This window comes from Bos grunniens, chromosome 25 (genome assembly GCF_055505025.1).
Source record: "Bos grunniens cultivar Pamir isolate PY7600 chromosome 25, Bosgru_T2T1.0, whole genome shotgun sequence".
NCBI lineage: Eukaryota > Metazoa > Chordata > Mammalia > Artiodactyla > Bovidae > Bos > Bos grunniens.
In genome coordinates this window covers 17,689,722-17,715,220 of record NC_141189.1, presented here as the reverse complement: position 1 = coordinate 17,715,220, position 25,499 = coordinate 17,689,722, and the positions used below count along the sequence as shown (strand labels likewise).

Genomic DNA, 25,499 nt, shown 5'->3' with positions numbered 1-25,499 from the left:
ACTTCAACCAAACTTATTTCTCTTCCTTTAGAAAAATTCTGCCAACTGGCTACCTAAATCCAACCTTTAAGTCTTGTTTTACACAGTATTCCCTCTGGAAACCTGACCCTCAAAACAAAAAGAAAAAAAAAAAAATCACAGCTTTGGGAAGCGAATCAACACCCAGTCACCTACAACGTCCGTAACTTTGGATGGGTGACTTAATTTCTCTCCATCACTGTTTCCTCCGCTGCAAAATGGGGAAGATAGCTGGGAATTCCCTAGCAGTCCAGTGGTTAGGACTCAGTGCTGGATGGGGAACTAAGATCCCGCAAGCCACACACTGGAGCCAAAAAAATTAAAAACAAAAACAAACAAACAAAAAAAAATGGGGAAGAAAAGAGCACCTTCCTCATAGGGTCAATGCGAGAATAAAATGGGTTCAATCTCCTGAAACAACAGGAACAAGATATTGCCTAGTACCAAGTTATGTGTTTGTGCTCAGTCGCTCAGTCGTGTCTGACTCTTTTGTGACCCCATGGACTGTAGGCCGCCAAGCTCCTCTGTCCATGGAATTTTCCAGGCAAGAAGACTGGAGCGGGTTGCCATTTCCTACTCCAGGGGATCTTCCTGACCCAGGGATCAAACCTGCGTTGCCTGCTTGGCAGGGGGATTTCTTCACCACTGCACCGCCTGGGAAGCCCAGAGCACCAAGGCATAAGCAGCAATAAATAAATGTTAGCTATCATTATTGTTGTTGCTGGTGTTGCTAAACTTGCTCTCTAATCCAGCACTGAATGAATGCTCCATAAAGGTTTGTTGATTTCAACTGGTCTCTAGTCTTGATCTGAACAGCCTTACTGCTTCAATCCTAAGCTCCACTTCAAAGAAAATACTCTTTAAAACCCAAAGCATACCCTCCCAAAGCATATCCTTCCAGTTCTGCTCACCATCACCCCAAACACACACGAACATAATGGAACATCACAAGGCGATCCCCCAACTCCATCAGACGCCTGGGCCCTGCCAGGCCGAAGACCCCCCAATCAGCCTTACTCTGCGCCCCCCCCCCCCCCATCAGGCTCCGGGTCTTCCTTCCGCTCCACTCCTTTCTCTCCCCTCTCGTAAGAACCTGGCAGCCTCCCAGCTCCATCAGACCCCGAGCTCTGCCCTCTCCCGCCCGCAGGGCCAGGCCGCTGACCGGTCTTGGAGCTGGAGGTCTGGTCGTTCCCGAGGCTCCTCGTAGAAGCTGATGCCCGGGTTCGTGGCAAGGGCCCGCCACAGAAACTCCTGCGTGTAGGGCTCCAAAGGAAGTGGGAAGGGCGGCACTCGCGTCTCCAGACGGCTCCAAAGCGCGGGAAGGCACAGGCCATCAAGCCCCTCCAGGGCCACCTCGTCCAACAACGACTCCAGCGCGTCCATTGCTACTTCAGTTAGCTGCACCCGGGGCGCCTGCGTACCACGCCGCCAAGGGCCCCGGTCCAGGGCGCCTGCGCACAACGACTGGCAGCCAGGGAGGCGGGGCGGACCCGGGAACCGGAGGAGGAGTTACAGACCGAGATCGTAACGTCACTCCCTTTGGGGGCGGGTTCATTCCGTGGAGCTCCTCCGCTATTGGTCCGGAACCCCGCAGTAACCAGGGGAACTTCAAACAGTGTAGAGGCCGCTTCCGGTTCGAGCTCCCGGAACCGCCGCCTCTAGAGATGGACGGTGAGTATCCGTGGGCCCCTCCGGGAGGTCGGGCAGTTACTCTCCCATTCCTCCTGAGGGCCCTCAGGGCAGAATCCTAGGCCACAGACCCCTGGACCATCACTGCCTGACCAAGGGAGTCGTCGTCGGAGGGAAAGGGAACCTAAGTGGTCCGGGATGGGAAGAGGAGGCTGGGGGGAGTGGTCAGTGATTTGGTCACTGTGCTGCCTGTGGTTGTGTTGGGACCCGGTACTGGCCGGGGCATCAGAGAAAGGGTTTAGGGTGGGTGGGTGGGGGGGAACCAACAACAACAAATAGAGGTCTGAGGGGGTGGGTCTTGTGTGTCATGGGTGTGGAACTATGAAATATAGGAGTTAATGAGGGTAGGCATTTACAAGGGTAGTGCAATCATCAGCTACTGGGGATGGGAGTCGGGGGAGACTAGGGAATACTCTCTGTGCTTTGATGTTAATGATACTGTTCCGTGCCAAGAACTCTGTAAATGCTGTCAAGCAGCTCGATAAGCTTCATAAATTTTTTGAGTGTTATCCCATTTTACAAATGAGGACACAGGCTCAGAGAAGTTGAAGTATCTTACCCCAAATCAAAGTCATCAAGTGGCAGAGTGAGAAAGGGACCCAGGCACTGGCTCTGGAGCTGAATTAGGGAGTTAGAGATATGGAAGGAATTTTAGAAGCCCTTCATTCCAGAAGTTGCAAATACAGACTTGCAGGGGCAAGTCTAATGGGCTGGATTGGGCTGTGATTAAAAGTCAATTTCTTTTCTGAAAGAGAAGCTTCTCACTCAGCTCAAAGCAGTTATTTTCCTCGGGGGTGCTTCTCAAAATGCTGTGATGGCTAATCATGCTGAAGGCCAGATGCAGCCTGTGGGCCATCATTTGGGGATCCTCAGTAAGAATCATGGCGTCCTCAGTGGCTCAGATGGTAAAGAATCTGCCGGCAATGCAGGAGACCTGAGTTCTATCCCTTGAGCAGGAAGGTCCCCTGGAGTAGGAAATGGCAACCCACTCCAGTATTCTTGCCTGAGAAATCCCATAGACAGAGGAGCCTGGCAAGCTGCAGTCCATTGGGTCAGAAAGAGTAGGACACTACTGAGCAACTAACACTTTCACTTTCAATAAGAATCATAGAATTCTATGATTCCAAAAATAGGCTATCCTGATATCTCATTTTATAAATGGGAAGACTAAAGTCTAGAGAGATTGGTAGAGTCTACTAGCAGTAGTACCTACTGGCACACCAGTAGAGTCTACTACCAATAATTTTTCCCACTACACCACTGTCCCTCACTTCTGAAAAGTTTGTTCCTAATACAGTATGGAAAAAAATTTTAATTGAATAATCTGTTTTACGCTTAAAAGACATCTTTGGCCTTTGGACTTCAGAGGTACTATAAAATGTCATTCACCAGTTTGCCCAGTGGAAAGGTCCATGTTAATGTTGCTATAGAACATCAAAACTCAGATCTTCTTTTTACTTAGGATGCCTTTATGCTCTTACCTCAAAAGAGCTTTGTATGTATTATGTCTGTGATATTGACCATATCAGAAATGAAAGTTGAGAAAATCTTAAATTTATCATGTATCAGTTCATTTAAAAGTAATAATAAGTGCATTACTTCTGAACATAATACTTTTAATGAAAAGAAGCTATATTCCCCACCAAAAAGATCAGTAGAAAATGTGGTATTGTTTTACATTTTCTTAAATCTCTTTAATACGTGGATTAGTAGGAAATAGCTAGACTCATTTCTGCTTCATCAGTCAAACTGTGGTGGTGTTATTTTGGCTGATGTATTTGAAGAAAATGGGGCCCCACACAGACATATATTTGGGGCAGGGAATATTTTAATTGCCATTTTATATAACTATAGACATTCTTCTTTGATTCTATTCCAAAACTTAGCAAGTGGTAATTTCTCGAAGGTCAGCCACAATGTGGCATCTGAAACCATATCAGTGAACTTTTGTACTCTGTTACATTAAAACCCATTGGTCTATCTTGCCCTTTGATTGCATATTTTACCCATGTATGATTTCATAATATTAAGCATTGGTCATTTGGAAAATGTTATTTCACTGATTTATGCAAATCTTCATGTTGACATTGGAAATGACATTCCATTTATGTAGTATTAAATGGCATATCATTACACAATGTCAAAAAATTACATTCCTTTAGTATTCCTATCATTTTTTTTTAAAAGGAGTTTAAGTATTGGGAAACTATTAAACTCAAAGTGTAGACTAAACAAGTTTCCTACTTATTTCCACTGGAAAGCTTAAGATTTTTCATTGGCAACAAACATCATCAGTTGTTTCCAAAAAGAGACAGGCTTACTTTTTTTGTATTTAAGAAAATGTCTGCCACAGACTCATGTCTGAATAACTGTAGTTTGTCTTTTCGTTGTTCGTTCAAGTAAAGATGACATTTGATAAAATATTTGGCTAGTTCAGCTGGCAAATTAAATAACCACACAAGTGTTTTCTAGACCAACTGTTGTACTTTGGCTTATAGCAGAAGTGTTTGATGTGTACCTTGCATTTTTTCACACAAAATATTAAAAAAAAAGTGTTCTCATGGGTTCAGGTTTAATAAAATTAATTTTTCCTGTTTCATCAGTTCAGTTCAGTTCAGTCGCTCAGTCGTGTCCGACTCCTTACGACCCGCAGCACGCCAGGCCTCCCTGTCCATCACCAAGTCCCGGCGTCCACCCAAACCCATGTCCATCGAGTCAGTGATGCCATCCAACCATCTCATCCTGTGTCGTCCCCTTCTCCTCCTGCCCTCAATCTTTCCCAGCATCAGGGTCTTTTCCATTGAGTTAGCTATTTGCATCAGGTGGCCAAAGTATTGGAGTTTCAGCTTTAGCATCAGTCCTTCCAAAGAACACCCAGGACTGATCTCCTTTAGAACGGACTGGTTAGATCTCCTTGCAGTCCAAGGGACTCTCAAGAGTCTTCTCCAACACCACAGTTCAAAAGCATCAATTCTTTGGTGCTCAGCTTTCTTCACAGTCCAACTCTCACATCCATACATGACCACTGGAAAAACCATAGCCTTAACTAGACAGATCTTTGTTGGCAAAGTAATGTCTCTGCTTTTGAATATGCTATCTAGGTTGGTCATAACTTTCCTTCCAAGGAATAAGTGTCTTTTAATTTCATGGTTGCAGTCACCATCTGCAGTGATTTTGGAGCCCAGAAAAATAAAGTCAGCCACCATTTCCACTGTTTCCCCATCTATTTGCCATGAAGTGATGCGACCGGATGCCATGATGTTAGTTTTCTGAATGTTGAGCTTTAAGCCTACTTTTTCACTCTCTTCTTTCACTTTCATCAAGAGGCTTTTTAGTTCTTCACTTTCTGCCATAAGGGTGGTGTCATCTGCATATCTGAGGTTACTGATATTTCTCCCAGCAATCTTGATTTCAGCTTGTGCTTCCTCCAGCCCAGCATTTCTCATGATGTACTCTGCATAGAAGTTAAGTAAGTAGGGTGACCATATACAGGACCTTCTTAAGTGGAAATGTTTTGTTGTCTGTTTTGTCGTCAGTCATGGCACTAAAGAAAATAAGGACTACTGGTACAGTATGGTGCCAGTGCCTTGTAGCCACTCAAGCTATAAGCGGTTTTATTAATACCTACTGTTGTTTTTGCATCATCAGTGCAAATGCTGACCCAGTAGAAAAAGTTTTAGAATTTATAATAGAGATAATAATTTTCAGGGAACCCCTCTTCCTCCCAGGATCTGTGGAGCACACCTTGAGAAACATTGCTATAGACCATTGGCAAGAGGTCTGTTCAGTCACTTCTAATTGTTATCTTCTGAGCACTCCTAGAGCATTATTATGACCCGGCAGAGGAACCTGTCCATTTTTCAGACTGGTTGAAAAGTGAAAGTGAAAGTCGCTTAGTCGTGTCTGACTCTCTGCGACCCACCAGAATACTGGAATCAGTAGCCATTCCTTTTTCCAGGGGATCTTCCCAACCCAGGGATCAAACCCTGATCTCCCGCATTACAGGCGGATTCTTTACCAGCTGAGCCACCAGGGAAGCCCAAGAATATTCAAGTGGTAGCCTATCTCTTCTCCAGGGGATCTTCCCCACCCAGGAATTGAACTGAGGTCTCCTGCATTGCAGGTGGATTCTTTACCAGCTGAGCTACCAAGGAATCCCTTTCAGACTGGTTATAAAAAGAAAAAAATTGTTCTCTTTAAGAAAGTATTTGCCCTAAGATTAGATTTAGCATTCAAAGGATCCCTTTTTCCTTTGCAATTTTATAAACTTTGATCTCTACACAGTTTTGCAGGCACATATCTATTGGGTAAAGTGAAGCATACCTTGATGAATTATGATTCTAGCCAACTAGATAGATAAGCCAAGCCCAGCCTTGTTAGAAAGATGTTTACTTCCTAATCTCACAGAAGTTTAAATATCTGCTAAGTATCCCCAGACTGGATTGTAGTTTGGTGTATTCCACCTGTGCTAATCACCATAGCTTTTCACAACATTTTCCCCTAGCTCATTGGGTTTGGCTTTCGGCAGATTCTGTCTGGCTCTGAGATGAAGGTATTGTAATGCTCATAGGTTTTCTGAGCCAAATAACTCTGGACTTGGATCTCAGTGGTATACTCTGACCTCAGTTTTCTGAGTCTCAGTTTCTCTGAGCCTCAGTTTTCCTGTCAATAAAGTGGAGATGATACTGAAGCTTGCCTTGTTTTGTATGCCAATTCGTTGGTGAATCTATAATTGTGGATTCAAGGAGACTTATGTGCAAACACACTTTACTCCAAATCTGGCGTGTGAAAAGCACTCCTACATGGAGGTTATGCTGTTATTACCTGCCATTGTGCAGATTTCTTCTGTACTGCTGACAGAAGAGGGAGAAGGGAACCTGGCGAAGCTCGCTAACAAATAATCATCTTGGCACTTAGCTCACTCTTTGTTTAAAAGAAATCCCAATGTTTGACATGGTTTATTTACACAAAAGTAAATTGGCAGTGTAGGAGTCTTCTGCCTCTGAAAATGTTCACCTTTATGTCAAAGTGGAATTCCCCCCCATGCTTTTAAAATATGAGATAGCTGAGAGAAAAAAAAATTCTCCTCAGTTTTGCAGGAACATGATAATTAGACAAAAGTTCAGCGCATCGAGATAATTAGATAGGATTTTAAAGCTACGCGTTTGCTTTAGTTCCCCCCAGAGCAAATATTCGACGTCTCCCCTATTTATACTGTTCATTTGCTTAGCAAACTTTCTCTAAGAATTAATAATGCCAACATGAAATTTAGCCTCGCTTGTCTAAATAACCCCAAACTGCAAAACGGGTGATAGTTGAATTAGTATGGTTTTGCAGAAAGTACACTGTCAGCGTGTCTCATCTTTTCTGTCCTTGGGCGGTGTTTACCTGGGGTCCTGGTGATTTGTCTGTTTCTCTTCCTACTGAAAATAAATCAAGCCAAAATAATAATAATAACAATAAAATAAAACAAAGAAAGCATTCAGCAGGCAAAATAAATGTGTGGTCCATGTCGTCTGTGTGTTGGTTCTCTTCCCCTTCCTCCTTGGCTTCAGTCCTTCTATCTGATTGATTTCTTTTCCCTTGCCGTTCCTCAGCATTCATTCCATCCTGGAGTTTTAGCTCACAGGAACTTGGCACACTCTGTTTTGTTTATTTTTCTTTGGGGCATTCTTTCAGTGACTCCACATTTCAGCGCCTCCTGTGCACTGGGATCCAGAGACATCAAGATGAATTAGACTGAATCCAGGTGAAGAGGGGCTGGGAGCTCAGTGTACTCTTCTCCGCGTTCTCTGTAAAGTTGATTTTTAAAGACATAAGTTACAATTTTTTTTATCCTTAAAAAACAGAGATGGAGAAAATTTGAAAATGAAATCTTTATATCAGAGGTTGCAAACTGAGAGCCTCTGGCTGAGTCAGCCCACGAGCATATTTATTTGGCCCATAATTTTTTTCTTTCAATTTTTTTGAATATGTTGTCACCACTGAAAAACTGGAAGATTTCTCATAAATCTCCAATTATGTTTTTTTTTAAATACTGGAAAAGTCAATTTATGAATCCCAATATATATCAATAAAGTTAATATCAAATTGAAATTCAGCATGGCAGGAGTTCCCTCTGCGGGAGCTATGTGGAGACCACCCCCTAAGAAGAGAAGATCTCTTTCCAGTCCATCACAGCCCCGACCTGGCTGGCTTCCCTCGTTGCCTCTGATAGCTACGTGGGCCCCTGTAGGTATTTGAAGTTACAGTCCTGCCCTAGTATTAACTGGGACCATTTTGAAAATCCCTGTACACTTTAGCGTGTACCACACTGTGCTTTGCTTCTTCTTTTAGCTTTAATCTGGGAGAAAAGAAAGGGGAGGCCTTATATTCTCTTCCCTTAAGAACTTCAGAGTTGGGTGAGAAAGCCATACATAAACATAACTTTAGTCCAACTTGGTGATCCCCAGAAGATAACATTTGTAAAGGTGTTCCCCACGCCCAAAGCACTCTGGTCCACTGCTGGCTTTTGTAAATAAAGTTTTATTGGAACAGAGCCACACCTATTTATGTACAAACGTACACCCACAGTCCATGGCTGTTTTCATGCTTCAGTGGCAGAGTTGACTCATTGAGACAGGGACCATATGGCCCGCAAAGCCAAAAATATTTGCTGTCTGGCCCTTCACAGGAGGAGTTTGCCAACATCAGCTGCAGAGGACTCAGTTTGGTCCTTTCGATGGCTCAATATGCTGCTGTAATTATGCTCATTTTGTACTACGAGCTAGTCAGTGGCAGAACCAGGACTCGTTTGAGTAAAGTCTACATTCTAGTGTGTCATCAAAGACCTGTCCCTGCCAGTGCTGACCCGGTTCTCACACCTGGGGAGCGAGTCTGCGAGCCTGGGGAGCGAGTCTGCAAGCGAGGCTTGCCCTTTAGGCTGGTGAAAGAAAAAACACAGTTTAAAAGACACCATCCCGAACTACTTTCCCAGCTCTCCCTGGACTCTGAGGCTGCTCCTCTATTCCCACGTAGGAGGGGGCTTACAAGAAGCAACATGGGTGGTTAGAAGGAGGAGCTTGGAGCTGTTTATAGAGTACTTTGTGTAGGAATAAGAAAGCATCCTTGTCCTCCACATACCTTGTCCAATACCCCTGGGCTGACTATTGATGCCCCATGGGGTTTTGAATAGCCTGAGCCTTGTAGACCTAGAACAGTTGCCCTGTGGACATAGAACCTTTAACCAGAGAATTTCCCTGGGGAAGCTGTCCCCTCCCTTCCCCTATCCCTCAGTTGGCCTGCTGGTGTCCCCCTCCACCCCCTGCCCCCATCCCTGTCATTTTCAGATACTCACCCACCCATTCCCATGCTCAGAGGCTTTATACTGGGGCTATAGATGTGTTTTCCTACATTTAAAAATAATGTTCTGCTGCTAAGCTGTGTCCGACTCTTTGCAACCCCATGGACTGCAGCCCAGCAGGCCTCCTTGTCCATCACTATCTCCTGGAGTTTGCTCAAATTCATGTCCATTGAGTCAGTGATGCCATCCAACCATCTCATCCTCTGTCGCTCCCTTCTCCTCCTGCCTTAAATCTTTCCCAGCATCAGGGGCTTTTCCAATGAATCAGTTCTTTCCATCAGATGGAGCTTCAGCTTCAGCATCAGTCCTTCCAATGTATAGTCAGGGTTAGTTTCCCATAAAACCTGGACTTTTAATGTCTCCCAGTAAAGTGGAGCTTTAGCCCCACAGGGCCTGCCTTCCTACACAGCCCCAGTCCTCCAGCACTAAACAGTGGCCACCCTCTTGACCTTGGACTTGCGATGACAGTTTGACTCAGTCTTCTGGCTGGTGGTGCCAGTCATCAAGTGTTTACTTCTTACATTGAGTACACTGGGCTGGCCTTCAGGCATCTGTGATTTCAACCCCTAGCCAAGCCACCTGGGGAAGCTGGCCTCAATCATTCCAGTATCCTTTCCCACCTCCCTGCCTTGCCTTTTCTCTGCTCCCTGCCAGCCGTGCCCTTCTCTCAAGTCACTTCATGCCATAGATTAACAGTGACTGGTGTCACGTGTGGAATTAGCTCCTCTCACGTGGTTCTGGATCCCATGACCTCTCAGGAGTGGTGCTAGATCACGGTTACTGGGCTCTGCACCTTTCTCCCTCTCTGTGCAAGGGAGAGAGACCCACTCTTGTTTCTTTGCATGCCCAACACTTGGCCCAAGGACTGGCACAGGGAGATGCCCATGAGTGTTTGCTGGGTTGACATTGTAACCAGGAAAGAAATGAGCCCATTTACTTGATCCTTAGTGAATTTCTGGCTGGTCTCCATAAAGCAGAGAAAAAGCCCTTGTAGCCAAGCCTCCAGGCCAAGTTCCAGAGACCTCGGCTGGTTTCTGTTTTTCTGGTGGACAAGGATGGTTCATCCAGACTTTGTACTTTGCAATCATTCAACCCGTCTTAACTATATTCTAGCCTAGCTACCTTTACTACACCCCAGAGCCTCTAGTTGTATTTTGTTCTTCCTCTACTTTTCATTTAGTGTTCCTATGCTCCCCCCTTCTCTATCCCAGTGAAGTCCCGGTCACTGCTATCTCCCATCTCATCTTGGAGCCTGATGCTACCTTGACCACCCTGGGCTGATGGATTCTTCAGACACGGCCCCTGACTTACGTCCCTCGGGGATAGTAAAGCTACAGGTGAATGCAGCATCACATATGTCTAGTCACCAACCACTGGACCCCTGCAGGGACCATGACACTTTTCTAAACTCTAGTGAACTTGAACTTCATGATGTGTGTATGTGTGTGTGTGGGTCCTCTCCAAAGAGGCCCAAAATAATTAGATACATTGTATAAATCCACATAAAATCACAGAAGGTTAAAGCTGGAAGGGACCTGACAGATGTAGTCTAGGATCCCATCTGGGGATGCTGATATATCTCAGAGCCCTGAAGATCCTGTAGAGATGTCATAGATGTAGAAGCCTGCAGGGACCGGGCAGGTAATATAACACAGCGGCAGCCAGGGTTTGTTTCATTATGCTGCTTTGCGTCAGGTTCTTTCAACACCTGAATATATTTTGCATATCTGGGAATTTCCTAAAGAAATCTGCCCTCTACTAATTTCTTAAAGCTTGTGGCTTCCTCCGTCTCGGTCCTCTATGTTGTTGCTGTTTAGTTGCTAAGTTGTGTCCAACTCTTTTGTGACCCCACGGACTGTAGTCCCCCAGGCTTCTCCTCTGTCCATGGGATTCTCCAGGCAAAAATACTAGAAAGTGAAAGTAGCTCAGTCGTGTCCGACTCTTTGTGACCCGATGGACTATACAGTCCATGGGATTCTCCAGGCCAGAATACTGAGTGGGTAGCCTTTCTCTTCTTCAGGGGATCTTCCCAACCCAGGGATCGAACCCAGGTGTCCCACATTGCAGGCGGATTCTTTACCAGCTGAGCTATCAGGGAAGCCCCTAGGGTTGCTATTCCCTTCTCCAGGGGATCTTCCTGACCCAGGGATTGAACCTGAGTCTCCTGCATTGGCAGGCAGGTTCTTTATCATTGAGCCACCAGGGAAGCCCTCTGTCATCTCTACAATAGAGATAATAAAGGTATTCACCTCCTAAGGTTGTTGTGAGAATTAAATACATTAATAGCTGCCCAGCCCTTAGATCAAGGGTTAGCACGTAAAAAGTACACATGTAAGTACTTATGATGACAATGATTCATTCTCCCAGAAACGTGAACCCATGAACCTTCACTTGCATCTTTACTGTAGGGAAAAAACTGTGAGACCTGCTGATAAATGGCAACTTGGACTTGACCTCAGTGGCAGAGAGACAACTGGGGAGATGGGTGGGGGTAAGGAACCAGAGGGTACCACGCCATCTGGCGGGCCATTGCCCTCAGCTCCCAACAACTGTTGCTAGGCAGGAACACAGACCCCATGTCAACTGATTTTTCAGTTTTTCAAAAGAATCCAGAACTCAGGATTTATACGTGTGAAATCTGCCCAGTTTTAAATGTTAGCTGGAAAAAAAACATTGTTTTTTGGAGACCAGACAAATGTATATGGGCTAGTTTCAGCCAGTAAGTGACTTTGAATGTAGTCTGATCACTATCATTTATAAGATGTGGAGGCCATGGCATGGGGGGAGGTGGGTGGTTAAAAACCCCTGACGGGCAGCCCAGGAGTGGAGAACAAGGCCCAGATCTCTTTCAGTGCATTGCTTCTACCCCCAGGACAAAGCCTTTCTCCCAGTGAGCCTGCACAGTGGGAGTTCTGCCTCCTGCTTCCATTGGGATGGAGATTTTATTTTAACCATGCAGAGGGGAACCATAAAAACCAGGGCTGAGAATTTGGACTCTCCTCTCCTTCTCTTCAAGGGTTTCCCTGGTGGCTCAGGGGTAAAGAATCTGCCTACAAGTGCAGGAGACTTGCAGGAGATGTGGGTTCAATCCCTAGGTCAGGAAGGTGCCCTGGAGAAGGAAATGGCCACCCACTCCAGTGTTCTTGACTGGGAAATCCCAAATCCCACAGTGGGCTACAGTCCATGGGGTTACAAAAGAGTTAGACACAACTTAGAGACAAACAGCACAACTCCTTCTCTTCTTGTTGATGATGCTCACCTGTTGTTGTTGAGTTGGTAACTTGTGTCTACCTCTTTGTGACCCCATGGACTGCAGCATGCCAGGCTTCCCTGTCCTTCACTATCTCCCAGAGTTTGCTCAAACTCATCCTGGAGTTGACCTAAAGGGGTTTAAATTCTGGAACTCCTCTTCCCAGCCGTGTGATCTCAGCCCAGGGTGGGGGGTAGGGGGTGGGGGTTAGTTACTTCATCTCAGTACCTAGACTCTTAAATTGTAAAATGGAGTTTAATAGTAGGATCTTCCCATAGGGCTGTTGCAAGAACCAAGTGAATTCAGTTAGAACAGTTCCCAGTACTTAATGAGCTCTCAGTAAAATTAGCTGTCAGGGGAAGGATTGCATCTTTTTCCTTGGGAATTTGGGGATCTTCTGCACAGTCTCATGTCTTCCAAGATACTATTAGTTTGGAGAGAGGGTGAAAATACCCAAAGGACACTTTAATTTGAATGCACATATACATACACATATTTTCACAAATCCAGGGGCCTCACTTGTATTCCCTGGGGAACTGGAATGGGAGGCGGGGGAGTGTGGCATGGGAGTAAGTTTGGAAGCTTGTATGATGGATACAGAGGTAGACCAAAGTCCATTTTAGCCTAGGAAGCATGTCTCACAGAGACCACCAATTAGATTACAGATGTGTGGCATTTACTTATCTTTACTATTTCAAATGAAAAAAAAATCAATATTTTTCAATTATCTCCAATGGTGTATTAAACTTACTTTGTCATATTTCATTTCGCTGTCCCGGAAAGAGCAAGGGGAAAGGGTCAAGAAAACACATTGTAAGAGAAGATGAAGTCTTTATAGCCGTTGGTAATCATGCCTCCTGCCTTTCCATTCAGATATTTGGTCATTCACTCATTCATCGATTTCAGAAATGTCTCCCCAAGCCTACTCCATTCTAGGCACTGTTCCAGGTGTGGGTAATACAGTAAGTAAAAAAAAAAAAAAAAGCCAGCCAGCAGCCTCTGATCTCACAGAGCTGATATCTAGTAAGGCAGGCAGACCGCATCATCAAAAAAAGAGATCAGATAAGTGCTGTGTAGATCAAAGTCGGGAGAGCTGGGCGCTAGTCCTCTCTGAGCAAGGGGGTCCCTTTAGGCTGAGACCTGATTGACAAGAAGACCTAGGGGGTAAGGACAAAGGCCCCGAGGCAGGAAGGGATCCTGAATCCAGGGAGAAGACTGGGAGCTGCAGAGGTGTGAACATAAAGGAGGGAAGAGGGAAGTGTACAAAGTGAAATACACCAGAGGATGGTCAAGCAGGCGAATGATGAGGTCTTATTTTTAGATGGCTGCCTGGGGTGGGGTTGGGGGGGAAGCCAGGAATAGCAGAGGCTGGAGATCTACCAGGTGGTTATTGATGAGATAACGGAGTTCACAAAGGGATGATGGAGAGGAAGTGGCAGATTGAGGATATGTTTGGGTACCAGAGATCACCAGAACTCCCTGAGATCCACGAACAGCTGTTTCTGGGAGAGGAAACAGCTAAGGTTTCCTCTGCTGCTAAGTACTAAGTAAGTTTCCTACTGCTGGGTACCTACTATGTGCAGGACACTTCTGTGTGTGTTTGTTTGTTTGTTTGTTTTTATTCGGCTGCCTCGGGTCCCAGTTGTGGCACATGGGCTCAGTTGCGGCTCTTGGGCTTAGTTACTCTGCAGCATGTGGGATCCTTAGCTCCCCAACCAGGGATTGAACCTGAGACCCCTGCATTGCAAGGCTGATGCTTAGCCACTGGAGCCCGGGGGAAGTCCCTTACATGTCCTACCTTAACCTTAAGATGGATGGAAATGGAGTCGGAACTATTAGGACTCACAAACAGGTAATGAGTGGCTGACCCAGAGCCCAGCCTCTTAGCCACCGCACAGCATCCCCCCCAGGCTCTCATCTGATTACAAAGCCCAGCCAGAGAATGCACGGCTAAGCATTTCTAAACCAAGCAAATGAGTGGAACGGTGTGCAGGTTATAAATAACCATTTCTAGCTGCCAGCTGCTGTTTAGGTTTGGAAAGGAAAAGAGGATCTTAGCATGACTTGTTTATCTTAGGTAATTTGGCAGTAAACTGGGCCCTGGGAATTTCATTTCTACAGAAAATGCAAAGGAAGAGTGACAGGGATATTGTTTCGGGTGTTCAGAAAACAGGATGGAACTCAAAGGAACAGAACCAGCCTGGAGGTGCACAAGAAGAATTTGAAGAGGAAAGTGTGTCTCGGAGCCAATGTTTGTTTACTTGGCTCCCAAACAGTCATGCTCTTTGTCTAATAGATTTTAGTTATTATGATGAGATTTCCTTAAAGAGGTCTCTCCCCACCCACATGCACAAGAAAGGGTCCATGACACAGATGAGGAAGTAATGGGAGGAGGGATTTTCCCATCTTCTGCCCTAGCTGTCTGTTAGGTTAGAAACTAGAGGCTTCTTCTTTTTTTTTTAAGTCTTTATTGAATTTGTTACAATATTGTTTCTGTATTAGGTTTTGTGTTTTTTGGCCATGAGACATGTGGGATCTTAGTTCCCCAACCAGGGATCAAACCCACACCCCTTGCACTGGCAGGCGAAGTTTTAACCACTGGACCACCTGGGAAGTCCCAAGAGGCCTCTTTTGCTGGGCCTGTCCAGAGCACTGACATTTTTTTAATTGCTTGTCAACATTAAAAATTAGAAGCTTTTTCACAAAACTGTGCTCTTCTGGAAGAATCTCACCCGACAAAACTGAGCCAACATTTCTGCCTGGAAACCAGCAGCTGGAGACGAATCATGATTCCTCACTAGGCTGGGCAGGGGCTCAGCCCTGTCCCCACCCTGCCGTTTTCCTCTGCCACACATGTCTCTGCAGAGGCTGTAGGTAGAAGCCAGGATCAAGGTTCAGAAAGCTGGGATGGGGCTGAAGGCCAGTGGGGCTGGGGCACTCCCATTCCTGGAGTTGAAGGACAGGCGGGCAGACTGCCAGGTGTAGTGAGCAGTGGATTAGCAGCTAGGCTGACGGGTTGCTAACCCAAGTTCTTTCCCTTTGTTGCTCTGTGACCTTGGGCAAGTTACCTTACTTCTCTGAGCTTCGTGGCTTTGCTGTTGCATATGACGGTGATGCTGGTTTAGTTGCTAAAGTCATACCTGACTCTTTGGCAACCCCATGGACTATAGCCCACCAGGCTCATCTGTCCGTGGGATTTCCCAGGCAAGAATCCTGGAGGGGGCTGCCATTCCCTTCTCCAGGGGATTTTCTTGACCCAGGGATCGAACCCGGGCCTTCTGCATTGCAGGCGGTTTCTTAACGGTTTGAGCCACCAGGGAAGCCTGTTGTAGATGATAGGGAATTCCAAGAACTGTCACCTGGGGAGGAACCTGGCAGTGGCAGGTGCTCAGTAAATACTTGGAAATCATGAGCCCGGGACAACCCATCTGGACAGGTTGTAATCTTCCTTTCCTTTTTTCTTTTTCCTTTCTCACCTTGTCTAGCCATTTTATTTAAAAACAAACAAACAAACAAAAAAACCTTTACCCTCAAATAAACAAGCAGGTCACCACCAGCCTACTGGCTTAGTTTAGAGATTGTTTCAATGTCCAGAAACCATATTTCATCCTTATTTTATTCTTATCTCTTACACATTACTGACTGATGTCTTGAAAGAAGTAGTTCAGCACCTTCCCTGGTCCACTGCTTTAAGACCTCGGGCTTCCACTGCAGACGTGGGCAGAAGGCGGGGGCGGGCTTGATCCCTGGCTGGGGACCAAGATCCCGTGGTGCAGCCAAAAAAAAAAGGCAGTTTGTCCTCCGATTGTGCTTTCTTTCAAGCAAGGTCCATGGAAGCTTACTTTTTTTCCCTCCCTTGCACCTTGGATGGGAATGTCAACAGCATTTTTCACTATATTTTAAAAAAATCTGAACCAGACCTTTTGGACATTTAATATTTTAAGTCTATTCTAGTTTCTTTTTTTTTTTTAGAGTCCAAAATACATTTTTTGTTGTTGTTGCATTCTATGTATCATGTTTTCTGGGCTTCCCTGGTGGTTCAGATGGTAAAGAATCCACCTGCAATGAGGGAGACCTGGGTTTGATCCCTGGGTTGGGAAGATCCCCTGGAGAAGGGAATAGCTACCCACTGCAGTATTCTGGCCTGGAGAATTCCATGGTCAGAGGAGCCTGGAAGGCTACAGTCCATGGGGTCACAGAGCAGAACACAACTGAGTGACTTTCACATATATCATGTTTTCTGATATACTAGTTAAATTTCTTATGCCAATTCCAATCATAGTGTGATTTCCTTTGTTTCTTGCTTTTTAATTTTTTTTTTTTTTTTGGAGTTTAGTTGCTTTACATGGTTGTGTTAGTTTCTGCTGTACAGCAAAGTATTTTAGTTTCCTGAATAGGAAATATATCCATCTAAATCCTTCAAAAATAAAAACAATATAAAAAATTTACATTGAGCAGTCGCTCTCGTGCATGTGCTTTCCAGGTGGTTCTCAGTATAAATAGAACCAATACAGTCTTATTTCCCCTCTTTCACAGAGAAAAGAATCATATAATGTCAAGTTTCTGCCCCTCGAGTTTTTCACTGAACATATGGCCGTCTTATCAGCTTGCCATTCTCTCACCCAGTATTCCATTCCCTTGTGTGGATCCGCCGTATTTATTCAGCCAGTCACCCGCTGTAATAGACTTATAGGTCACTTCTCATACTTTCCATTGCAAATTACGATGCAGGGAATACCTCGTGCGTGCATTTGTTTCCTGTTTGTGGAGGTATTTCTTCCCGGTTGATTCCTAGAAATGATATTGCTAGCTTAAAGGGATACTGCCAAAAGCCTCTCTGAAGATGTTGCCAAAATCCCCTCCACAGCGCCTGCATCATTTTATACGTCTCCCAACAGTACTCTAAAAGGCCTGCTTCCCAGCTCTCGTCAGCAGTATATTGTCACATCTCTGGATTTTTGCCAGCCCAATGATTGAGATGAAGTGGCATCTCAGTGGGATATTTGCCATTTAAATGAAATGACATAGATACATAAAATGAGAACAGGATGAGCCCTCATATTTGGACAGCAGAAGAAATAAACTTCTTCAGGGATCAAACCCAGGTCTCCTACTTGGCAGGCGGATGCCAGATGCTTTACCACTGAGCCACCTGGAGAGCCCTCCTATACTGGTTTGTTTACGTATATCAATGGCTATTTTCACCCTCCAATGGCAGGGTTGAGTAGTTGCACCAGAGACCTTAAAACTGCATGACTCTATGACCTGTAAATTTTTTTTTTTTTTAATTTTATTCTCTGGCCCTTTATAAAGAAAGCCTATTGACTCCTGACCTGGAGGAATGGATGTGAGAATACAGGAGATGAAGCAGGTGCATAGATCCTGGCCCTTAGTAGGTGTCCTGTCCAGAACATTTCTGCTGCTGCTAAGTCGCTTCAGTCGTGTCCAACTCTGTGCGACCCCATAGACAGCAGCCCACAAGGCTCCCCTGTCCCTGGGATTCTCCAGGCAAGAACACTGGAGTGGGTTGCCATTTCCATCTCCAATGCATGAAAGCGAAAAGTGAAAGTGAAGTCTCTCAGTTGTGTCCGACTCCTCGCGACCCCATGGACATCCATGGGATTTTCCAGGCAAGAGTACTGGAGTGGGGTGCCATTGCCTTCTCCAGTCCAGAACATTTAACCTTCATCATATTGGTGCCCGGTTCGTGCCCCAACCTCTGACAAGTTCCTCCTACCCCAAGCCAAAAAAAATAGAGGGAAATAATTACAATAGTTATAACTTAGGGACCTCCCTGGTGGTCCAGTGGCTAAGACTCCACATCTCCCAAAGCAGGGGGAGCTGCATTCCATCCCTGGTCGGGGAAATAGATTCCGCCTGCTGCAATTAGAGATCCCACGTGCCATAACTAAGATCAGAAATCCCACGTGTCACAATTAAGACATGGCACAGCCAAATAAATAAATAAAAATGAATATGTAAAAAAAAGCATAGATCATAAAAATTAAAAATAGTTTAATTAGAAATATCATAAAGTTATATTTTGCATATGTTTTTATCACATACCATGCATTTCCAAATGCACCAAATATTATACATGCGCATAGGTCTACATCAGTGGGTATAAAATCTTGTGTCCTGGAGACTGTTCTTTACGAGACATTTAAGGCTCTTTTCCAAGGGGAATTTTGACACTGATTTTCCCATGCCTGCCGACTTCAGAATCTAACATCCAAGGAAAATGCAACTTCCCTCTAAGTGGCAGCGATGAACATTATTATCTGCATCTAGAGCAAAGTAAAACTGAAGTGTCAGAATCTTCCAACCATTGAAAATTAATCCTAAGTGCAGATACAATCTCTCTGAAAGCCTACATGGGAGAATGGTATTGTATTTACAACAATTCAATCCAGTCATTTTTTTTTTCTTTTCCCCAGGCCCACATCTGTTTTCTAAAGTGAGGTGCACATGTAGTGTTTACATTTAGCCTTATTTATTGTTTTCTGGCCGCAGCTGGCAGGGTCACCTTGCAAAATGCGGAGGAACAGCCCCTTCATTTCGCAAGCAGCATATATTGATGTTAATGTCACCTTCTTCCCCCCTCCCTGAGTCGATCTTGGTAGGAAGCCACTCAGAGGAGCTAAGTGCAGTAGACAGGCGCCATGTAATCTGGTTCCTTCTGTCCGTGGGGAGAAGGAGCCGTCTCCACACTGAGCTACCTGGAGAGGAGAGGGGCTCAGTGATGAGAGGACAGAGGCATTTGATAACAAACGTGCATAATTAGAGTGAATTATCTTCACTGGAAAATAAGCAAATTATCTTCCAATTTAATGAATAAAGAAGCTTCTAATTAACTCCGATAGAGAAATTTGCTTGCAAATTTCAGTGGTTAAGCTCTCTGTTCTTTGCATTAATATTTTCTTTTTATTGCCCACCCTAATTTTCTTTATTGCTCTTTATTGGTATCACAGAATTTTAGAGGTGGAAAGCAAACTCATTAGGTGATTCAGCCTACTTCTCATTAAAAAAAAAAAAAAAAAATGAAAGAAAATATGGCCCAGAAAGAACCTGTTGGATCCTGTGAGTTATCCAAGATCTCATAACATGTCAGCAATCCCCTGGACTGGATCCTCGTGCATGTGTGTGACCAGCACGTGAAGGGCCTCCGCCGGACTCTGGGGTCTGCTGTGTTCACCCTGAACCAGCTTTGTTTCCCTCCTGCTCCTGGCCCTTGCCCTGGGCTTTGCTTGGCTCTGCAGCCATCTTACTGACTGCTAGACCTCCCTGATCTGTCCGCCCAGCAGTCCCGGTCTCCAGTCTGCTCTGTCCCCTTCCAGCTCCCGGCTCCTCATTGCATGGCCTACTACCCGGTATGTCCTCTCTGGTCTACCTTAGGGCCGACTCAGAGGCCCTCAACCAACAGCCAGAGCAGGTGTGCACAAGGGTTTGGAGGAGCCGTCCACCCTAGCTCCTGCCCCAGAGCATTAGGGATCAGAAGTCAGGTTAAAATCGACATGACAACCTGGATCACCTGATCCCTAGATCCCAGGCTATTTTTTTTAATCAATAAACTTTATTTTATGGAGCAGATTTAGGTTCATAGGGAAATTGAGTGCAAAGTACAGAGTGTTTTCATCTACCCCCTGTCCACACATGTGAAACCTCCCCCGCTATGGGCATCCTGCATCACAGTGGTATCTTTTTCTGGGCTATTTTTTTTTTTTAAGTAATTAATTAATTTTATTTTTGGCTGTGCTGGGCTTTCTCCAGTTGCAGTGTGTGGGTTTCTCCTTGCAGTGGCTCCTTTTGTTGCGGAACATGGGCCCTAGAGTTCTCAGGCTTCAGACGTTTTGGCTCAAGGGCTTAGTTGCCCCAAGGCGTGTGAAATTTTATCACACCAGGGATCAAACCCAGGTGCCCTGCGTTAGCAGTTGGATTCTCAGTCATTGGACCACCAGGGAAGTCCTTTTCTGGGTTCTTTTTCGTCTTTAAAACCCTAGGTTGTCTTAAGGCCAAAAAAAAAAAAAAAAAGCAAACACACACACGAAGAACCTAATCAAAGTAGGTGTCTGTGAAACACAAAGGCATGCATGCTGAGCGTGTCAGATCCATTCACTCCGTCTTGTCATTCTGTGTTTATCTGTCCCTAAAGCCAGTGGCTGGTGGCTGCTCACACGTGGAGGTAGCCTTGCTCTGGCCCTCTCTCTTCTCTCTTTCAGAATCAATTTCAAATGTTGGGGGCTGGGATTCTCATTGGCTGTGATTGGGTCAAGGGCCCATACCCAGTGGAGCATACCAAATTCAGGGTATGGGGTCATGTACAGTCATGGTTGCCACAGGATCACCCTGGGGATAGAGAGGAAGGAAAGAGAGAAGGGAGCAGTCTAGGGTGTCATCATGAGCTGAGCAGATACCTCCAATGGTGTCTGCTATACTATGATACTGTATTACCCAGCGTCTCCTACAAATAGCTACCGCTTTTCTACATCCTTTTATGTATTGGCCCAAAGTTTGGCCAGTGCCAGAGGTTCATCTTTGCACCTTTGCTTTTTCCCTTATCCTTTTTTGGAAAGAGCCTCATCCCTTGACCTGAGCTTTTTTACCAGCTATGAGCAGCTCTCTGCATCTTACTCACATGTGGACCCACCAGAAGTGACTACATGCAAAGATAAACATCTGGGACTTACCTGGCAGTCCGTGGCTAAGACTTCGTGCTCCCAGTTCAAGGAGCCCGGGTTCAATCCCCTGTCAGGGAACGAGATCCCACGTGCCACAACTAAGACCTGGCACAGCCAAATTAATTAAAAAAAGAGAGTCTTTCCTCTCTGACTCTGTCCATTTCTCTTGCCTCTCAATAAGTCATCACTCAGCCTTTCTGTTCCCACCTTCAGAATGCTCCTGGTTAACAGAACATGTGGTTGTGACATTCTCACGGATAGCCACCCGAGAGTGAAGTTGGACAATTTGTGAGACACACTGATGGTGTGCAGTGAGACTCCCATCTTATGTTCTAAAACCAAAGCGATTCATTAATTTTCCATCAGGGACTCCGTTCATAATGGCCGCTTCCATCAGAGTTGTAAAAACTGCATTTGGAGTAGCATATTTAAACATCCTGATGTCGATCTGTGAAATGTATGCACACCTTCAGTGTTAGTCTTCTAGTTTTCTGAGAAAAGCAACAATTCTCTCTGAAATTGCCCCATTATGTGAAATGGGGCTGATTACTGCTAATCCACATTTGCACCAGCACCTATGTGGCGAGATCGGAGGTTTGCGTTGCATATTGGCACGCTCTCATCAAAGGTTGTATGTATGCGCACGGTGGAAGGCATTTTATATAATTCCAAACAATTTAATAAAAATGTAATTTGACTGGGAAAAACTACAGTCTGTCGGCCCTTGCAAAGTGCAGATAATGTTCTAGATTAAAGAGCGGAGGCTTTGTTCATTATAGTCAAATAATGTGAGTGTGTGAATTACCATTTCATTGCCGTTGGTCTATTTCAAGAGTATGCCATTTTCCCATTATCATAATAGGCTACATTTTCTTAAAATCATTTGATTATGATTGGTCCCGTCTATTCAGTTTTGCAAATAAAAAGCTTTTTTGGTGATAAACTAGCTGTTTTAAAACAGCCTCAAAATCTCTGGTTCTGCTTTTGAACTGCTACAGGTCAGACTCTGCGAAAGGCTGAGAGAAGCCGGTCCTGCTCTCGGGAGAAAAAGGAGGTAAATGAGCCACTGATGAGGGCTGGTGGGAGGCAATGGAATTTAAAAGAATCTGAGGGAATGGGCTAGTGATTTAAAGATCCCTGGATCTCCTTTTCTGAGTCTCTAGCTTAAATCCCTGACCCAATGATAGTTGGCAACTGGAGTTATCAACCCAGTGTCACTAATAATCTCTTACTGAATGTATCAGTCAGTTATGGCTGTGTAACAAGTCACCCAGATTTTAGTGACTTGAAATAACTATGGGTTTAGTTCATGATTCTGAGGGTCAGCCATTTGGGCTCAGCTTCCCCTAAAGATTCTGCTGATGGGCCAGCACTTGCTGACCGCAGCTGGGCTTTATTTATGCATTGGCCATTAATAGCTGTGTCACCCTGGGGCTGTCTGAGCATCCGTTATGGTGCTTTAATTCTCCTTCAATGTCCTCCCCTCCTCCAGCAAGCTAGACAGGTTTGTTCACATTGAGGTTCAGAGGTTCAAGAGTATAAGAGTGGAAGACTCAGAAACTCCTGAGCCTTAGGCTCAGCACTTGAACGCTGTCACTTCTGCTAGCTTCTGTTTTTTAAAGCAGATCACAAGGTCAACACAGGTTCAAGGGGAAAGGGGAAATAGGCCCCAGTTCTTCATGGGAAGAGCTACAAAATATTGAAATATACCACATACTTGAAACTAACCATTCTTGAAATTTTTGAAATGTACTAAACTGAGCCCACTGGCACTGTGCTAGGCACCAGGGCTAAGACTAAGGGAGGGATGAGAGACAGGCCTTGATTTAGGGTGTGCACAGCACCGTTGGAAGGGATGTGCCACGAGATTATCACAGTACAGTGTGAAAGTGCCAGTCCCGGGAGAGAAGGACAAAGGGTGGGATTTCAATACAGAAAAGAGATCACCTACCTCTGCCAGTGGTATCAAGAAAGGCTGATGTAAAGGTTAACTCTTGAGAGTGAGTAGTTTTCTAGGCCAGATAAACAGCATGGTCAAATGCAGAAAGATACGAATAAGGAAAGTTGCAAGGTCATTGAGCCTGAGAGGGGAAGTGGCAGGTAGGACCCGTGAATGACTGAAGGGCCCTTCGATCAAGTCCCAAGCCTGTGGGAGTTTACATTTGAGTTTTATTTAGTGGCTGATGGGAGCGGGGGTCTGAAGTCTTGGGTGCTCATCACCTATATCGACGAATCTTGAAATTCATTAACACTTCAGTACTCACACTCTTGACTGTAAACAGACCTGATTCCAAAGACAGAAGGAAACTTCTCAGGCTCAGATGCATCCAGGGGCTTAAATGGCCACAGGACCTGATTCTTCCTTCCGTAGCTCGTGGTGCTGCTGCTTCTGTGATGGCCTCGTCCCAGCCAGCTCTGAGGAGGCGGGTTAGGGTGGGCCTGCAAAGGACCCTGTGTTCTTGACTGTGACTCTCATCCTCTCTCCTATTACCTCCTCTCTCAGCTGTAGTCAGAACAGCCAGCATGGCTTTCCTTCCTATATAATCGACCTTCTTGGGATGAGGGCTTGGAGATAACTGAGGAACTTGGATGCTAAGAAGACTGCAGTGTCAGCCCCCAGTGGGCACTCCAGCAGCTGAACTAGGGTGGATCTTCCCACTCCTTTCTGATGGGGGCATTTTTCTGAAGAAGTATCAAATGTGAGAGTCCTTTTGAATATACAGAGTAGAAATACTTTAGGTCAGGGGTCCCCAGCCCCCAGACCATGGACCAGTACCAGTCCACGGCCCGTTAGGAACCAAGCTGCACAGCAAGAGGGCAGCAGGTGAGCAAGTGAAGCTTCCTCTGTATTTACAGCTGCTCCTCATCACTCTCGTTACCACCTGAGCTCCACCTCCTGTCAATCAGCAGCGGCATTAGATTCTCATGGGAGTTTGAACCCTATTGTGAAATGCCCATGCGAGGGATCTAGGGACCTTATGAAAATCATCCCGAAGTCATCCCTCCTCCCATCCCACTGCTCCCCCCATGCCACCCTGATCTGCAGAAAAATTGAAAGCAAAAGTGTTAATCCCTCTGTCATGTCTGACTCTTTGCAACCCTATGGACATTAGCCCGTCAGGCTCCTCTGTCCACGGGATTTCCCAGGCAGTGGGTTGCCATTTCCTCCACCAGGGGATCTTCCCAACCCAGGGTTCCAACCTGGAGTCTGCTGCATTGCAGGCAGATTCTCTACTGTCCACAAAATCGGCCCCTGGTGCCAAAAAGGTTGGGGACCACTGCTGCTTTAGGTGGTTTTTTTCGTGCCGCTCTTAAAATTCACGATTGATTCGTTGAAAGAAAATATTTGCAGTTGTTTCATCTGGGCAATAAGATTATGGAAGTGTTTTCCCCCCCTCCTTGTGTTTTATGTACTGATTTTTATCATGAGGAATAAAGTAAACCCTAAAAATGAAAAAAGAAAAAAGCAGATGTACCTGTCTCCATGAAGATCCTTCCAGAAGCCTCAAGGTGGAGAAGCCAGAATGGGGGTGAGCACTGGCCTGCAGGCACCTGGTCTCCCCCGATTAAATGACCAAGAGCGAGTACCAGTCCTCTAAGGCCAGGAATGAATTGTTTAAACCTGAGGCCTTTGGTTGCATAATCACAGCATCTTATTTATCCACATTACAAAATTCACTGGAAAATGATGGAGCAAGGCATCCAGTAACTAGCAGAGACACTTTACCCCTCCCCTCCTCTCTCTCCTTGGCAACAGGACTCCCCTAATTGCCACTTTCCTGGCTACTCCCATCATGCCAGCCGCGGAGAGAGTTTCACATCACTCCTCTGAAAAATGCTTGAAGTGAGGGAAGACAGAGGATGGGGTTGTTTATCACAACATCCAAGTTCAATCCTGAAAGACGTTTAAAATGGTTTCAGGCCCACTGAAAAAGAGAGTGCTGACTGTCTTAGCACGACTTTTGTTTGGTTAGAAAAACAAGAGAAAGAAACTAATAGCAAGCTGCCAGGACGCTCATCCTGTACATTATAACATGCCTTTCCACCCACCTCCTCTTTCCGCATTCCTGCCCACGTTGTCTGTGAAGTCCGCACTTCCTGACTTTCTCTGCCTTACACAGGATGCCAGGTATAGCAGAAGCTTTGTCCCCATGAGAGGCAAGGGAAAGACAAGCTGGTGAGAACAAGTAGATGGGGTCCTGTGTCGTGTTCCTTCGGGGGTCGGGTATACAGGACAGCACACACCTTGGCAGGTGGACGGGCAGTTTGTATCCTGAGTGGGGATTGGGTACCATCCTGCATGGTTGTGGGCCAGCAATGCAAAGGGAGGACGAGAAGCTGTTCTCCATGAGATTGCCAGGCCACTTTCAGCTCCAAAGTTGTGTTTTATTTGGCCCATACCATGTGACAATCTTTTAAAATTAAGCGTTGTTGTTCTTTAGTCTCTGAGTCGTGTCTGACGCTTTTGCAGCCCTATGGACTGTAGCCCACCAGGCTCCTCTGTCCATGGGATTTCCCAGGC

The 25,499-nt window shown here is 45.5% G+C and overlaps 2 protein-coding genes across 15 annotated transcripts in view; one reads left to right on the top strand and one right to left on the bottom strand.

Moving 5' to 3' along the window:
- Positions 1-1,494, bottom strand: part of GTF3C1 (general transcription factor IIIC subunit 1) — a 79,822-nt gene extending 78,328 nt beyond the window's left edge. For both annotated transcript variants that reach the window (XM_086375191.1, XM_086375190.1), the window contains exon 1: positions 1,181-1,494. In XM_086375191.1, coding sequence (XP_086231317.1) covers positions 1,181-1,401 — 221 coding nt within the window. In that variant the 5' untranslated portion in view covers positions 1,402-1,494. The remainder of the gene's footprint in view (positions 1-1,180) is intronic.
- Positions 1,495-1,510: 16 nt separating this feature from the next.
- The window catches only part of KATNIP (katanin interacting protein), a 229,795-nt gene continuing 205,806 nt past the window's right edge, over positions 1,511-25,499 (top strand). For 6 of the 13 annotated variants that reach the window (XM_086375203.1, XM_086375198.1, XM_086375204.1 and 3 more), the window contains exons 1-2: positions 1,511-1,689; positions 21,976-22,031. In XM_086375203.1, coding sequence (XP_086231329.1) covers positions 1,683-1,689; positions 21,976-22,031 — 63 coding nt within the window. In that variant the 5' untranslated portion in view covers positions 1,511-1,682. The remainder of the gene's footprint in view (positions 1,690-21,975; positions 22,032-25,499) is intronic. The other 7 variants (XM_086375202.1, XM_086375194.1, XM_086375193.1 and 4 more) reach the window with 6 other exon arrangements.